Source organism: Chrysochloris asiatica, unplaced genomic scaffold (genome assembly GCF_000296735.1).
Source record: "Chrysochloris asiatica unplaced genomic scaffold, ChrAsi1.0 scaffold00063, whole genome shotgun sequence".
NCBI lineage: Eukaryota > Metazoa > Chordata > Mammalia > Afrosoricida > Chrysochloridae > Chrysochloris > Chrysochloris asiatica.
In genome coordinates, this window is record NW_006408581.1 from 15,575,951 (window position 1) to 15,594,386 (window position 18,436).

At 38.3% G+C, this 18,436-nt stretch overlaps 1 protein-coding gene across 1 annotated transcript in view; it reads left to right on the forward strand.

Moving 5' to 3' along the window:
• The window catches only part of PIBF1 (progesterone immunomodulatory binding factor 1), a 310,762-nt gene that overhangs the window by 244,936 nt on the left and 47,390 nt on the right, over positions 1-18,436 (forward strand). The window contains exon 14 of the mRNA XM_006864318.1: positions 16,429-16,559. Within this exon, the coding sequence (XP_006864380.1) occupies positions 16,429-16,559 (131 nt within the window). The remainder of the gene's footprint in view (positions 1-16,428; positions 16,560-18,436) is intronic.

An 18,436-nucleotide genomic window follows, 5' to 3' on the forward strand; every position in this document is an offset into this window, starting at 1 on the left:
GCAGTGCCACACCAGGACTCCTTGTGCCCCATTTTTTATAACCAGTGTCTAAATTTCCTGTCCTTATCAACCCAGTGCATTGAGAAAACATGTTTTGTCCTTTATATGAAGACTCCTTCCATTTCCATTGAAATTTTGAGCAACTGCATCCATAAGCAAAGGTCTAGTTCCTCAAATTGTAGCAATGTATACTTGATCACAGTAGGCTGGGGTCAAATTGCCTTTTTCCTATCAGACAGTGTTCAGATTCTTTAGCATGACAATGATGGCCAATTTGAACCCAGCCTACTTTCCTTCCTCAGCATCTACTATTTCCTTCTCCCAAGACCTCTGTAGCCCTGCCTGTTCTCTGCTCCTGATGCTTCACCGTCTTGCCCTCCTGCTTCTCAAGGTCCTCTGTTTACTTCTTTTTCACTGATTGTTCCATTCACGTTCATTGCCCAGGAATCTATCTTTGGCACTTTCATTATATCACTCTCTCTCCCTTGTTCCGTGGCTTCAGTTTCCACCTACAGTGTGTCTTTCTTTCTTTGTAGTCTTTTCAACGTTAAATATGAATGTGGTAAATGTAATGGAGTCCTGATGTGATGCTGTAGGATAAGCACTGCACTACTAACCAAAAGGTGGGCAGTTTAAATCTATCCGGCACCCCTTGGAAGCCCTGTGTAGGGTCCCTATGAGTTGAAACCAACCTGACCACCCTTAAATGCAGTGGGACTTCAAAAGTCATGGAAAAGTTCTACTATTTTTTCATTTTATTTTTCCAGGAACTTTTTGAAGCCTTTTCATATAGTTTTATCTTGGTGTATATGATCTCAAAGGGATACAGAAGCCATGGAAGGATTAGAGAGTTTGAAATACCACCTTCAAAACTGTTTATATCTATGTTGAAAAACAACAGCTTCATTTTTTAAATATTTTTTATTAATGAAGGTTTCAGTGATATTATGGAGTCCTGGTGTGGCACCATGGGTTAATGCACTGGACCACAAAGTCTGAACTGCAAAGTTGGCGGTTCAAGCTCACCAGCTGCTCCTCAGAAACCCCAGACAGGTCAGAACCAAGTCAACAGCACTTAATAACAACAACAAACATGATTTTATAGCAATACTTTTTTACTTTCCCTCATATAAATGTGTACACACACATGTATTATAGAAGCATAATTATTGGTATGTTTGTCTGGAAGCAAAGAACTATGATTATTTTTATTGGTCTGTGTATCCCCACCACTTGGATCTGTAGGCATTATAGATACTTGTTGAAGAATTCGTTTACAGTTTTAATAAGGCAAAGCATGTTCTAAACCTGAAGCAGAGTGGAGGTCTCTACCAAGGAGACTTTCAGAGCTGCTAGTTAAAGAAGGAAAGAAAAGACTCAATCATATGCTTGTTATCAACACACACTCAAATCTGTATAAGGAACCAGAGCACAGCATGTGTATCAGCTTCACAACCACCGCTATTGAAAAAAATACTTCAAGTTATAAGAAATTAGTAGACTCCATCAGTTTTTATAGAAAACAATATGGATTGTTTTTGGTTTTACTTTTTAAGATGGATGGGGAAGTAAAAAGCTATGATGAGTAATAAAAAGATAATAAAGACAAGCGTATCTTACATGTGGGCAGCAGTGTGTAATATATCACTATATTCGCTTAACCATTGTAGTATAAGTGCAGTAGAGTTTTAAGTTAGACAGACTGGTTTATGTGACCTTGGACAGTTACTTATCCTATGCAAACTTCAACTTTCCAACTTACAAAGTTGGATTAATAATACTATATTACATGTTTGCCCCAAGAATTAGATAAACTCAGTCTCAGTTAAGCACTAGTATGAAATTGGCATTAGTACATTAATCTCTCAAATCCTGACAGTTTTTATTTTTGTCCAGTTTTTTTTTTTTTTTTTTTTTTCTGTTGCTAGTCATACTATTGATAAAAGAAGTATTTTTTTCATAAAGCTGTCAGTTTTAAAGGAAAAAGTAACTCTAAAACCAGAATTGTTGTTGTTGTTGTTTGGTGCTGTTAAGTTGGTACCAATTCATAGTGACCTTATGCATAACAGAAGGAAACACTGTCCAGTCCTGCACTAACCTCACAATCATCGCTACACTTGAACTCATTGCTGCTGCTACTGTGCCAGTCCATCTCGTTGGGGTCTTCCTAATTTTCACGGACCTTCCACTTTACCAAGCATGATGTCTTTCTCTAGAGACTGGTTCCTCCTGATAATATGTCCAAAGTATGAGAGATGAAGTCTCACTATCCTGGCTTCTAAGGTATAGGTAGGATCCCATATAGATGTATAGGGTCAGTATGAGTAGGAACCTACTTGGTAGCACACAGCCACCACCACCACTATTGTTTTCAGGTGGCATCAAGTCTGTTCCAATTCATCATGATCTTATGTACAACAGAAGAAAATACTGCCCAAACCTGTACTGTTGTCACAACAGTTTTATTGAGCCCTTTGTTGCAGCCACTGTGAGGGTCTTCCTGCTTTTTGCTGGCCCCTCTACTTTACCAAGGCTGGTAATCCTTTTCCAGTTCCCTCCTGATAGCATATCCAGAGTAACGAAAGTAAGTTTCGCCATCCTCCCTTCTAAGGAGCATCTGGGTATACTTTTTCTAAGACAGATTCCTTCTTTCTTCTAGTGCTCATGGGATATTCAATATTCTTCACCAACACCATAATTCAAAGGCATCAATTCTTAGTTCCTTATTCACTGTCCAGCTTTCACATTTGAGGCAATTGGATTAGGCACACCTTAGTCCTCAAAGAGACATCTTTGCTTTTCACCACCCAAAAGAGACCTTTAGCAGAAAATTTTCCCAAAAGCAATATGTCATTTGATTTTTTTGACTGCTGTTTGCATGGGTGTTGATTGTGGACCCCAGTAAAATTATATCCTTGACTACTTCAATATTTTCTATATTTATCGTGATGTTGCTGTTTGGTCTAGTTGTGAAGACTTGGTTTTCTTTAGGCTGCAGTGTAATCCATACTGAAGGCTGTAGTCTTTGATCTTCATCAGTAAGTGCTTCAAGGTCTCCTCACTTTCAGCATAGTGCAGGTTGTGAATGAATCTTCATCCTATACTGATGCTGTGTTCTGCATACACTCCAGTTTATCAGATTATTTTCTAAACATAGGAATTGAATAGATACAGGAAAAAGGTACAACCCTGCCACATATCAAGCACTACCCCTTGTTCTATTTGAAGGACTGTCTCTTGGTCTATGTACAGGCTCCACATGAGCGTAATTAAGCACAAGTCATGGATTGAATTGTTACCCCCCCCCAAAAAAAAATATGCATCAACTTGACTGGACCATGATTCTCAGTGGCTTGGCAGTGATGATGTGATATGAAGTAATAAGTCAGTAAGAGGACGGAGTAGGATGTTGTTGTTAAGTGTTGTCCAGTCAGTTCCAATTCATAGCAACTCTGTATAGGGTTCCTGAGGCCTATAAATCTTTGCGGGAGCTGAAAGCCTCATCGTTCTCCCTCAGATCAGCTGGTAGACTTGAACTGCCAGCCTTTTGGTTCACAGTCCAGTGCTTATTGACTATCCACCAGGACATTGCTCTGATCTGATGTATGGGTATCTCCCAAGGATATGGCATGCAATACCTTTCATCTTAGAAGAGATAAAGGGAGAGAGACATGAGCAGGGAAAGCGGGACTAGCTACCACCAAAAAATAAGTCAGGAGTGGATTGCGTCATTTGGCTCTGGGATCCCTACACTTTAAGGCTCCTAGATCCAGGGAATAATTAATGTCAAGACACATAGAGCGCTCCAAGGAATGCTGAGCTTACAGATGTTGGAAGGAGACAAGGACCTTTCTCCAGAACTACCAGTCATTCCTCAGGATAAAGATGAGGCCTTCTGCTCCCATAAAGATTTACAGCCTAGGAAACCCTGTACAGGGTCACTATGAGTGGGAATAAACCACCATACTTAACAACAGCAGCCTATATTACAACTCAATGCATCAATTCTTCTTCAGTCTTCCTTATTCGTTGTCCAACTTCACATTCATATAAAGTACTGGAATTACCATGGCCCCACCCTTAGAACCTCCAGAGGTCATGGTCATACCCTTTGAGAGCCCAAAGGTCATGGTCCTGCTACTTGAGACTGAAGCAGCTCTGGTTGCCGTGCTCCATGATTTCTAGAAGAGGTCAGATTTTGGCTCTGGGGCTTCTAGCCTCCTACCTGTAAGAGAATCAATGCCTATTTGTTACCGCCATCCACTTGTGATAGTTCTGTTATAGCAGCATTACATAACTAAGACAGAAGTTGAAACCAGGAAAGTGGGGTGCTGCTCTAACAAATACCATAAATGTGGAAGTGATTTTTGGCTTGGATAATGAGCCGAGACTGCCTATTAGTTAAAGCTTCACTTACTTAGAAGATATTGTTGGAATTATGGATGTCAAGACAGTTCTGGTGAGGGTTCAGAAGGAAGTGCAAACTGTCACAGTGTGGAGATAGCACAGACAGTGAAAGGCAGTGGCAGAGAGATTGCAGCAGCTGAACCAGGAAACTGAGAGAAGACAGCACAGAAGCCAACCCATGGAGCAAGAGAGCTGAGCACCTTCATATAGCAGGTTTCCTGACAGTGGGGTGCCTCTGAGCACTCATCAGTGAAGTTAAATTCTGACCCAGGGAGCAAGAACATTAGGTGCCTTCCAGCCAAGACTTACTAGTGGAGTGGCGTACCTATGAGCACTTACCAGCAGAGCTGAAGAGCCTTGTAACATAGCAGAGACCAGGCCGACTTCTTCAAGAAATCATGGAGCATGGGAACCAGAGCTCCTTCAGTCTCAAGAAGCAGGGCCATGACCTTAGGGCTCTCAAAGGGTATGACCATGACCTCTGGAGGTTCTAAGGGTGGGGCCATGGTAATTCCAGTACTTTATATGAATGTGAAGTTGGACAATGAATAAGGAAGACTGAGGAAGAATTGATGCATTGAGTTGTAATATAAGCTGTTGTTGTTTTTAAGTACCATGGAGTCCGTTCCGACTCATAGTGACCCTGCATAGGGTTTACTAGGCTGTAAATCTTTACAGGAGCAGAAAGCCTCATCTTTCTCCTGTGGAATGACTGGTAGTTTCGAACTGCCGACCTTGAGGTTAGCAGCCCGATTTGTAACCACTAGAAGAGTATTAAAAGTACCATGGACTGCCAGAAGAACAAACAAATCTTAGTGTTAGAAGAAGCACAGACAATGTTCCTTACAAGCCAGGACAGTGAGACTTCATCTCTCATACTTGGGGCATGTTATCAGGAGGAACCAGTCCCTAGAGAATGCTTGGTAAAGTGGAGGGTCAGTGAAAAAGAGGAGGGTCCTCAATGAGATGGACTGGCATAGTGCAGTAGCAATTGGAGGGCACAGGACTAGGCAGAGTTTCATTCTGTTTTACATAGGATCACTGTGATTTGGAACCAACTGAATAGCACCTTACAATAACAGCACCATCAGCGATGGTGGCCCTCGTTCTATGTCCTCTTCTGAATGTAGCAGGAAAACCCTTGTTGATATACTGCTACAACCATTTTTGCACTTTTTAATGTATTTGGACCTTTCTGTTCCTGTAACACAACTTGTGCTCTGATAACATATAAGTTCATATACTTGTATGGGAGGAAATGTACACTGTTTTCTCATTCAGAGATTGTATTGGGAGCTTTGCTGTTCTTTTAACAGAGTCTACTTTGATAACATTGAGAACTCATTTGACTTCCTGTTCTTGAATAGGAGAAACTATACTGTGTTTTCTCATTCTGAAAATCTACTGGGAACATACATTTCTTTACAACACCTGTTGTTAACTGCTGCTGAGTCAGTTTCGAGTGACCCTGAATAGGGTTTCTGAAGAGTGGCTGGTGAGTTTGAACTGCCAGCCTTGCAATTATCTGTCCAGTACTTCTCGTACAGCACCACACTAGGAGTCCTTACAGCACATAGTACACTAAATAACATGAGAAAAACTTTAACTTGATATGCTTGAATGGGCAAACCTGTACATTATTTTGTCTTTCAGAGTTCCTCTTTCAGGAACTATTTCAGCATACTAATATAACATGTGCTTTGATAGCATGTGAAATTCTTTTGATTTCATGTATTTGAATGAGAGAAACTATGTAGTATTTCCTCATTTAGAGAACGTATTGAGACCCTTTTTGTATCTATAATCCAAATTGTACTTAAATAACATTTATAAATCTTTTGACTTCATGTAGTTAATATGTTAGTATAATAAGCATTAATGAGTTAGTGTAGGTAATACATTTAGAACAAGGCTTAGTAACAGGACTACATAAAGATTTTCATTTAATTGTTGTCATTTTTAAAATTGTAAATAAAATTAGTTCCCTTGAAATATTTTCTGAGCAAATAAATGGTAAACAGTTTTAGATTATGTTTAGTAATATCTGGGGGCAGGGAGGAGACATAAAAACAAGGCAGGTAAAAAGTTACTTTTTTTAATAGGCAATGAAAAATAATACAGAGACTGGTCTGGCAGGGCAGGGGCGGGGGAAGAGGTCTCAGGACCATATCTCAGGGACACCATGGTCAACTGGCATGAACACATGAACATAGTCCAAGACAATGTTCTGCATCCTACTTTGGTAACTAGCAACTGGGGCCTTAAAAGCTCATGAGTAGCCATCTAAGGTGCAGCTATTGGTCTCTCACTACCTGGAGCAAAGAGGATTGAAGACAATTTAAGACACATAGAAATTATTAGTCCAGTGGACTAATGAACCATATAAACTTCAGCCTCCACAGTACTGAGACAGAAGAGCAATCACATTAGAATAGAGTAGGTCCTCAATAGAGTAGGAGAAAAATGTGGAATAAACTCAAAATTGTTATTTAAAAAAAAAAAAAGGCCAGGCTTACTGGTCAGGTAGAGACTGGTTGAATCTCCAACATTAACCTTTAGTCACCGTACAAGTCTGGAACTGAACTCACCCCCATGGTTCAGTTATTAGCCAAACAGTAGACAAGTTTATAAGGGAAACAATAACACAATAGAGTAAGTGTTTCTTAGAATAATCAGCCATTCGAGTTCAAGGGGGCAGCATTTTGCAAGGACAAAGGAATGGTCAGAAAAGAAACAATGGAAACAGGAAACATAGGGAGAAAGTGGAATATGTGATGTTACATTGTTGGCATTACAATTAATTATCTGAAACAAAATGCATATGAATTATTGAATAGAAAACCGATCTGCTCTGTAAACCTTCACCCAGTTCACAATAAAAAGTTAAGAAAAGAACGAATAAATGAAAGATGATACAGAAGAGAGATACAAAGGAAGAAAGGAAAGGAAAGGAAAGAGGGTTGGGCATTTCAGTGGCTCATTTTCTGTGAAGGTAGTCATGGTTACGTTTTGTCACTTGTGCAGTTTGACAGTCCTTTAAGCTAGTTTTGTTGGTAGCAGGGAAAGACTCCCTAGAAAATAACTTTGGAGAAATGTCTTAACTGAGAAAACTTCTTTTAAGAGACTTAGTTTTTGGTGTGTTTCTGTGTGCTTATTACGTGTTTGTTTTATCCATGTGAAGTTAGTATTCTCATATAGTTTGCAGATGCCCAGGTTGTAATGTAACTATATCTGAGGAACTGATTAAATTAGTGTTGGACAGTAAAGTTTCATGAAGAGGCTGTTGGAACTAAATTTAATGTGTGACATGATCAAAACAGAGTACCAGAAATGAACATGTATAAATTGTTATTAACTGTTGATACTTTGTCTCATTTTTTAAAATTCTTCTGACATGAAATTATATTGAAATTAACATTTTTATTCTAATAATGAGCTCTGATAGCATAGTGGATTATGAGCTGGCCTATTAACCACAAGGTCAGCTGTTCAAATCTACCAGTTACTCTGCAGGAGAAAGATGAGGCTTTCTGAGTTGGAACCAACTCGGTGACACACAACCACCACAACCACCATTCTAATAATGATGTACCATGTATTTATCAACCACTGTTGTTGTTAAGTACCACTGAATCGGTTCTAACTCATAGCAACCCTGTGTAATGTTTCTGAGAAACATCTGGTGGGTTTAAACCACCAGACTTACAGTTCAAACTGACCCTGTGGTTCAATACTTATCCTACAGCGCCACACCAGGACTCTAAATTTGTTACATAGACAAAACACTTTCACTGTAGTAACACCTCTGTATCTAAAGTGGCCAACTACTTAAACCCAGAAGTCTTTCTTGTGTTTCATTCTGGGAAAGATTCAATTACTTGGATTCAGAACAGTAAACTAGAATTTACTCTTTAATTTTTGAAGATTTTTTTTTATAAGTCTAAACTCCAGGTCATATGAATGTAGGCAAGCAGATTCAACTCACACAGGCACACACACACACACACACACACACACACACACACATACTAGACCAAATGCCAACCTCCAGTGACTCTGTAGAGCAAAACCATGACTATATTTATAAATTATATTTCGTTTCGACGTCAAACAAATAAGATAACTACTTTTACTACCTGGATAGCTTTGGAGTAGTGATTTCTCATGTAAGAGCTGTTAAATCATATTCATCCAGCACCCCTTACTTATCCAATCAGCACTGTAGCATGAGCCACATAAAAGTAATTTCTCAGGGTTCACTTTGAAGGAAAAAGTATTTCAAACGCTTGAACTCAAAAATTCCATTCTCTGACTGTAATCTCCTGTCTTTCCAGCTCTCCCAGTCCTTTCATTCTCACTTAATCTGTGCTTTATTTGGCCTCATTATGAGCCCTAGTCTCATAAACTCTTCGAATTTCTTCAATCTGTCAAGCTCTCCTGGTTTCACTTTTCTTCCTACCCAGCCTTGGATCTTATCAGCCATGTGAGTATTACATTCAATAGCACCCTAGATTGCTTTGTTGCCAAATTCATCCATCACACTGTTCTTGACAGTCCCTACTTGTAGCATAATATCTTACAATCTGGTAGTGACTCTATAAATATTTAATGGGAGGGAGGGAAAGAAAATGCTTTGGTTTTATGCTAGCATGTTGAAAAATTCTTTTGGAAATCTGTTACTCTTGCTGTTTGGAAGCATTACAAATTCACATTGTTAACATCAACCAGCCCCTCATCACTGTCACGCAGTGTTTTGATTTTTCTCTATCCACTTTTCATTATCTTCACTAGGTGCTGTTCCTAAGTGCTATCGAGTGGGTCTGACTTTAAAGTGACCCCGTAGTAGGCTTCCTAGGTGCAGCTGGTGGGTTTGAACCACTGATCTTGTGGTTCAAACCAACCTAGCAGTCCAGTGTATTATCCTTCAGTGCCACACCAAGACTCCTTCGTTAGAGACCTCTTCTAATCACTAAAACCGTCAACTCCATCATCTCATCTTTTCCTTATTATAGTGAACTTATTTATCTGAACTTATTTATCTCAAATCTCTTTTACCTGAGAACTTTCAGCGTTTTCAACTACTCTCCTCCTTTTTCTTCCGCGTGTGTATATATGTATGTGTGTATAATACACATATGCATGCATATGAAGGTAAGTAAAAAATATTGCTAATAGTGTTCCAGTTCATACATGCACAGGTTTATTCCAAACAAAACATGTTTAAACCTATTTCTGGGTAAGTGGATGCCTGCAGGCACGTTCTCTCAGTAATACACTTGTCTTAGTCTTGTTAGAATGCCTTCAAAAAAAGATCTTATCAAAACAGTGGCTTCCAAGGAACTCTGGTGGGCCAGTTCAGCTCAAGGCAGAGAGATCAGCTCAGAAGGTTCTGATGACTGTTTTTGGTATTCCCAAGAGGTCATCTTGGTAGATTTTCTCAAAGACAAAGGACAACCACAAGGACTTACTACGAAAGGATTTTTTCCATCACGATAATATACCTGCTCATTCAAGAATATCAAGGGCTATCCTTTCAGAGTTTTGTTGGGAAATCCTGCCCCATTCACCCTACATCTCTGATCTTACTCCTTCCTTCAGACTTCCTTCTGTCCTCAAGGATGCCAAAATTGCCATTGGACGTATAAATCAGAGAGCCCAAAATTTTTTCAGGGAGGAATTCGATGGAAACAATGTCTTGGGAAGTGTATTGTCTCTGATGGAGGGATACGTTGAGATAGTAGCTTCGCATTTTGATAATTTGATTTAATAAGGGATTTTTTATTTTGTAGCGGTGTTTTTTTTGTTATGAACCTCATATATGAATGTATTTATGAAGGGACTTCAAAAAGTTCCTGGAAAATTACAATTAAAAGATTATGAAATTTTTCCAGGAACTTTTTAAAGCCCCCGTGTATATATGTATCATTAGCCTTGGTGGTACAGTGGTTAAGCATTCAACTGCTAGACAAAAGGTTAGCAGTTAGAGCTTACCAGCCCCTCATGGGTGTGAGAGCTGACAGTCTGTTTTTCTAAAGATTTGTTGTTGTGAATTGCCGTCGAGTTGGTTCTGACCCATAGCAACCCTGTATAGAGTTTACAAGGAACAGCTGGTGAGCTTGAACCACCGACCTGGCAGTTCAAATGACTTTGTAGTCTGACGCATTAGCCCACAGCACCCCACCAGTCAATGCTTTGGGACAGTTCTTCTTTGTCCTGTAGGTTGCTTTAACTCTCTGGTAACAGGTTAACACTCCTCCTGTATGTGCATAATATACGTATGTGTATGTGTATGTACAAGGAGCTCTGGTAGTGAAGTGGTTACGAGTCGGGCTGCTAACCTCAAGGTCAGCAGTTTGAAACTGCCCACCGTTCCATGGAAGAAAGATGAGTTTTTCTGCTTCCGTAAAGGTTCACAGCCTTGGAAACCCTGTATAGGGTCGCTTTGAGTAGGAAGTGACTCCAGGACACACCACCACCATGTCTATGTACATATAGATCCTTTCGCCCTTTGAAAGTTATCTTTGTACTTAGTTCAGTATGTTCTTCCTCCACACCAGCTGCACCTTCCCTCAGTGGTCACTAATGACCACATAATTGCCAGGAGGCTCTTCTCCATGCTCTCCTCACTGGATCTGTCTATGGGATGGCTTTATAGATATTCTCAAAATTCTGTTTTCTTTGCTCATGGCATTGTTTTCTCTGGCTGTTGCCTTGTTCATGCTAATGACTTTTTTTTCTTACTAGCTGACAACTTTATTTCCTTCTAACCCTGAAACATAGGTATCACGCAAGTATCTGCCCTTTGCCCTGTTCTTATACGTAACAGTGATTTTCAAACCTTAATGAGCATAAGAGTCACCTAATATTCTTACCTAAAATGTAGGTTTCTAGACACTATAGATTGTAATTGAATAGGTCTAGCATGAAATCCAGAAATCTCCATTTTAATAAGCTCTCCTTGTGACCATAGGACCCTGGTGGTATCGTGGAATAAGCACTGGTCTACTAACTGCAAATTCAGTAGTTAAAGCCACCAGCTGCTCCTGGGGAAAAGATGAGGCTGTCTGCTCCTATAAAGATTCACAGTCTCAGAAACCATATACAGCGTCTCTGATTAAAAATCAACTCAATGGCAATGGGTTTTTGTTTTGCAACTGTAATAAAAGTAATGCAGGGGTATGCTTTGAAAAAAGAATGCTCTACAGTCCTACTACTCAAATGACTTCATGTCTATTATTCTCAAATGTCTTAACATCTTGTTAGGAATTTCTCCATATTATATGGACCACACATTGAGAATCTCAGGATCAAAATCAGGGCTGATAACCAACTAGCATGTACTTGGTTCTGCTTAGTAAAGTACTTGGCAAAAACATTGGTAAACAGCAGCTGTCCCAAGTCCTCACTTATCCTTCAAAGATGACAGTCTTGTCTGAAATCGACCCTCTTTTGAAACCCCATCAACCTCTCTGCTTTTCAGCAACAAAGAGGTAACTCCTGACATAGGAGTTTCTTCAGGATCCAGCTCCACGACTAAGGATGGCATCCTAACTGGTCCAATTCCATCAGTTAGATATTATTCCCCATGATGATGATGTCTCTGACTAGCTTAGTTCTCTAGCGCTGCTCTAACATAAATACCACAAGTAGATGGCTTTAACAAAATCATTTATGTTCTCACCACTTGGAAGGCTAGAAATCTGACTTCACAGCATCTCTCCAGGAAGAGATGAATATGAGAGTGCTTCAAAAGTTTATGGAAATGGGGTTAAAAGACAGTGGAATTTCCTAGAGAGTAGACAGATGTTAACTTGCATAAAGGCTACTTAAATTAAATTTAAATTTAAAAAGAGAATAGAAATTTTCCATGAACTTTTTTAATCCCCTAATATGTATTTTTAGATTATTATTTGAGGATAAGTTAAATTACTATTTAAATTAAAACATAGAATTATATTTTAATCAGGTGTTGCTTTTTTCTGAATCATGTACAGTTTATTGAAACAAAGGAGGAATAGCAATTCTATAAAATGTTGTATCATGTATTTAGTAGTGAATCATCTATTACGTATATGGTTCCTGAGTCACCAATTACTAAGATCTTCCTATAAGGAAAAGATTACTAATAGGCAAAGTGAGTGATTGTGAAACTTTGTGAATATTAATTACAATAGCTAAGGAAGGACTTTTAAGAACTACAATGAAAGAATTAAATTTTGTTAAATTACATTTACTTCAAAATAGAAGATAATTAGCATTACATTTCATTGAAAGATATGTACTTATTTCCAGGGGGGTTGGGGAATGAAGTGGAGGGATTTAGAAGCCTACAAACAGGATTTCTGATGAAATATATCATTACAATTGACAACAGTGTCGGAGTTTTTATTATTTAAGGAAGAAGGAAGTTATCAGTTATGCATTAAAGATAGATTTTGAAAGTAGGGCTTTTGACCCTTAACCTTATTTATAACATTAAAACTGAATATATGTAACTAGAAGTGTAATGGGTTGTGAGTTGAGCTGGTAACCACAAGGTCAGTAGTTTGAATGTACCAGGAGAAAGAAGAGACTTTCTGCTCCCGTAAAGTTTTGTAACACCACCACCAATATACATAATGGCTGTCATAAATAAACTGAACTAAAATATATTAAGACTAATGGTTGCTTTTAGAAGATCTTTTGTATGCAATTGAAATAAGATTTGTTATGTTTTAAATCTACCTAGCCCTCTCTAGACTACTGTTAAGGACAATTTGTAAATGCTCTGAGTCCTTCCCTACCACCTTCACCTCCATTTCAACCTCCCCACACAGACACGCATTTTCTGCACTTTGAAACACAAAGCAACTTGTCAGTTCAGTTTATTCAGTTAGGGTCGGTTCTGTGAAAACAAAGTCAAGGCAATTGTTTGATTTAATTGACTAGCGAAACTGGTTATACAGGTCAATAGAACGTAGTTGTATTTTTTTCCAGCTGCACATCTGAATGTTCATAAAGTAACTTAACAAAATAATAAGATTCCAGTGACATTGTAATAGATTTTTTACAGTTTTATCAAAGCAAAGAAAAAAGACACTAAAACCCAAACTATAGAAAATATGCGTGGCATTTTTTTTCCTTTATGTCTCAGATTTCACAATAAGGAAATGTGTCTAAAGAAAAAGTATTCTTTTCTTTCACTATTCATTCCTTTTTCTTTGAGGAATGTTTTCCTGGACTATGCTTGGTATAACTATAAGAACGTTTCCTAATATAATGTAAATTAATGGCTTAAGTAATTTTGACAAAATCATCCTCTGAGTGCAAGACTCTTCTTTCTCCTTGCCTCCCTTTCCTCCCTACTGACCTAGCCTGTGGTTGGTTATTTTACCAACATTCTCACTACTGTCCTGGTTCTCTCTGCCACCTGCCCTCTACTCTACCCATCCCACTGTTCTCTACTCCTTCATCTCCTGGACCTCTGAAACTGCATAACCTGCTTTCTTAGCATCATTATGCAGTCGTGGTTTCTACTGTCAATTTTCTCTCACATAGCTAGGCAGTTTTTTATTTTTACCTCCTAAGCTTGCTTTTTATTTTTCATGGAAGGTATTTCAAACATTTGTTATTTTCTTCCTGTCTATACCTTAGCAAATGATCTTGCCTTCTACTTCAAAAAAGACAGATTCTGTGTAGATATTATGCCACATGAGCACCAGGAATAGAAGCAAACAAGAGTCAAAGACGTTCCTCAGAGCCAACAGAGAGAGAGCCTTCCCCTGGGGTTGGTGCCCTAAATTCAAACTTCTAGCCTCCGTTATATTCTAGAGAATAAATGTCTGTCTGTCAAACCCAAAAAGAAGACTACAAGACTACACAGAGTATGAACTCCCTGTAATTCCCAAAATGTGCTATCTGTTTTCTTATATGAGGGTACTTCAAAACATTTTGAAAAAATGGAATGATAGATAATGGAATTTTTCCACAGGATTTTCAAACCCTCTTATATTACTGTAATCATGTACAGTCTTTAGAGGAAGAGTGATAGCTTCTTCCCAAGCCTTCCACCTCCACCAGTCTTCTCTGTTACCTTGTTTCAAAATACCTTAAAGAGGAAAAAAAAAAATAGTGAAATAAGAGAAGAAATTTTTTGTACATGACATAATTCATTATATGACAAATATATACAAACTATGTGTAACCCTATACAGGGTCACTATGGGTTGGAACTGACTCGACAGCACTTAACAACAACATATACATGCACATGGGAGTATGGGAGTCCTGGTATGGCACTGTGGGTTAATGTGCTGAACTGCAAAGTTGGTTTGAACCACGAGGTCAGTGGTGCAACCCTATGTAGGGTTACTATAGGTCAGAACCGACTCAACGACGGCACTTAAAAACAACAACATCTATCTTTTTTGTTTTTTAATTCACAATTTCTCCACTTACCATCGTTATAACTCTTTGTTCGACTCTGATTTTCAGTTCAAATTATCAAAAGATGGAATTTAATTGTGCCAGATCATGTTTTTGTATCAGACTATGGGTCATGAGCAAATCTCTAAATTGAATTCCCTATGGTTTGACACCCATCCTTTGTCCAACCAACTACATCAGCAGACCTGATCAGGAGAGAGAATACGCTGTATGATTGGTATCTGTGAAAGGGAACCTAGGGATTGTATCTGAGCTTCTCTAACTTCACAAGAGGGAACAAGACTCAAACTCAACAGTGCCTGTGAAGCAGAGGTCAGACATGTCTTCACCCTCCAAGCTTCTTTATCAGGTCGGACACCGCTCCTTCCAGGGCACTCTCAACTTCTCGGCTACGTTCAGTAATTCATTACACTGGCCACACAGAACTCCCAGAGCAGACTCACAGTTGTGGACTTTATTAGGGAAGTTAACAGGTTGCAAGTCAGGATTAGAAATGATCAGGACCCAGTTCTTTAGTCAGGACAGCCTCTTTTAGACTACATCCACAGGCTGGCCTCTCCCTGGTACTTGGCCTCTCAGCCATAGGATTCCTTGGCCTTTACCCTGTTTGCACAAATATTACAGACCTTCTGAATTCAGACTTCTAGCCTCCTATGCTGTGAGAAATAAATCTCTGTTAGAAAGCCAAAAGAAGAAGAAGATCTTTGATATTCTTATGTTTGGATACCACCAAGAAGGGGTAGTACACTTGAAAGTATTTCAGTAGAAATTTCACAGAAGAAAAAAGAATGGGAATAGGGAGAATAAAGGACATTTGTATTCAAGTTCTGATATGGTGCTACAGGATAACCTCTGGACTGCTAACTGCAAGGCTGGCAGTTCAAACCCACCAGCCACTCCTTGGAAACTCTATACAGGGTTGCTATGAGTTAGAACCGACTCAACAGCACTTAACAACAAATATCTCTATAATGAATGTAATTAAATTATATTGCATTGGCTTTTTAGACAGTGTTATAGTATTTTAAATATAAATTCAATTATTACAACTATCTGGAAAAATGCTTTATGATACCAGGTTAAATGAAAAAGTATAATATAAAATTACACAGTCAGTCAGATATGTAAACTGTATTCTTACAATGACTGGGAAGAAGTAAATAGATGTAATTAAATTAATTATAATATGATTATGAATGATTTGTTTTAAAATTTTCTTAATGTTAGTTTGACTAGAAATGAAGCTAAACTAAAAAAAATTTCATTTTTAGCTAATGACTTTTATTAAAAGAAGTTAATGTTACATCACATTGTTTCTCAAACCAACAAATAGTTTGAAAATTTAGGGATCCCCCATTTCTAAAATTGTTAACTATTAACATTATATTTTAAATGTTGCCTTCCTGCTTATACTATTATAAAAAATAGCAGTATTGATTAATCATTTATAAGACCTTGAAGATTACACAAGAAAAACTTTTTAGATTAGTTGACATAAGGTAGAGTTGGTATGCTATATCTGTGTTGGGGCATTTTTGAGTGATTTTAATTTGTTGGGAATTTTTCTAATTTTTAATAAAGTTTGTTTTCCTTTAGCTTGACAGGGCCAATTCGCTATTAAACCAAACACAGCAACCGTACAGGTATCTAATTGAATCAGTGCGTCAGAGAGATTCAAAGATTGATTCACTAACGGAGTATATTGCACAACTTGAGAAAGATGTCAGGTAAGCCGTCTACAATCTTCTCATGAATAGTGATGGCATTGTAAATATATGCTGCTAAATATTCATTGGAGTCCTGGCTTTGTGCTGCAGGATAAGCCTGCACTGCTAACCACAAGGTCGGTGATTCAAACCTACCAACTGCTCCTCAGAAGCCCTGTACAGGGTCTCTGTGAGTCAGAACAAACTAGATGACACATAACAACAACAACAATGTACTCATTCAGTGTGTAAATTATAAAGAACAAATATAAACAATGAATGTTGCCTTAAATATAATATGATTTCTCTTTAGAACAACTAGATCACATTATGTCATGTGTTCACATTGAAAGACCTAAATGCAGATAAATCCCTTTAACTTGTATAAAGGGAAAATATTTTCTTACATGAGACCTTATGTAAAAGACCTAGTCCATTTAAAAACCATTCAAATTCTATACCCGATCATCTTATATGATCATTTAAATTCCTTTAAATGGAAATAAAATGAATGGTACTATGTTTAAGGAAAGATTTATGAATGACTGGTTGAATGGCTTAGTTAGTAGATTTAAGATTACATGAATAATTTTAATTTTTGTGTATAAATTATTAATGGACCCACAAATGTGTAATCTGAGAGTTAGATTGGCAGTGAAAATTGTTAAATCAAGGAACTGGAAAACAATGCACACTGTTGTTCATCTCAGCACTATTTACAAAAACCAAAGGATAGAGCCAGCCGCGATGCCCATCAGTGGAAGAATGGATAAACAAACTTTGGAACAAACACACAATGGAATAATACTATGCAACACTGAAGAACAAGAATGAATCTTTGAAACACCTCATAACATGGGTGAACCTGGAGGACATTATGCTAAACAAAATTAGTAAATCACAAAGGAGACAGATATTGTATGAAACTACTATTGTAAAAACTCAAAAAGAGGTTTTCATACTAAAAAAAAAACATTCACTGATGGTTACCAGTAGTGGGAGGAGAGGGAGAGAAATTTACTGGCTAGAGGGTAGACACGTGTTAACATGAGTAATGGAGAAGGTCACATACAAGAAGAGGGAGGTTAGCAGAAGGCTGAGGAAGTTAGGTGAAGGCACCAGGAGATATGCATGGAGTAAAGAGGATAGAGGTCAATAGTGATAAATAGACAACCTTGGAACAACAGTGTTCTATGTGTAGATACATGAACCGACACAGGCTGAATGGGTATGGGAGAAGGAGTGGGATATATAACATATATATAGATATATATACCCCTCAATATTGAATTTGAAAGAGGATATTTGTAACTTAGATATTTTACCTTTCCCACTATCACAACTATGAATGTGGTGGAGCATATAGCAAGCAAAGTGATAAAAACTTCTTAGATATTATCCAACATCTTAAGGCAATGAGTTCCTGGGCCTAAGGCTCAGGACCATAGTCTCATGGGACACCATGGTTAAATGGCCTAACACAGTCCACATAGACAATGTTCTACATCCTATTTTGATGAGTTGTTCTTAGGTGCCATCTAGTTGGTACTCATTCATAGTAACCCTATGCACAAATGAACGAAACACTGCCCAGTCCTGCACCAGCCACACAATTGTTGCTATATTTGAGACCATTGCTAATGCTACTGTGCCAATCCATCTCATTGGGGGGTCTCCCTCTCTTTCTCTGACCCTCTAGTTTACCAACCATGATGTACTTTTCCCGGAACTGGTCCCTCTTGACCCTATGTCCAAAGTCTGAGAGACAAAGTCTGGACATCCTGGCTTCTAAGGGGCATTCTGGTTGTACTTCTTCCAATACAGATTTGTTTGTTCTTTTGACAGTCCATTGTATCTTTAATATTTTCCTCCAACACCATAACTCAAATACATCAGTT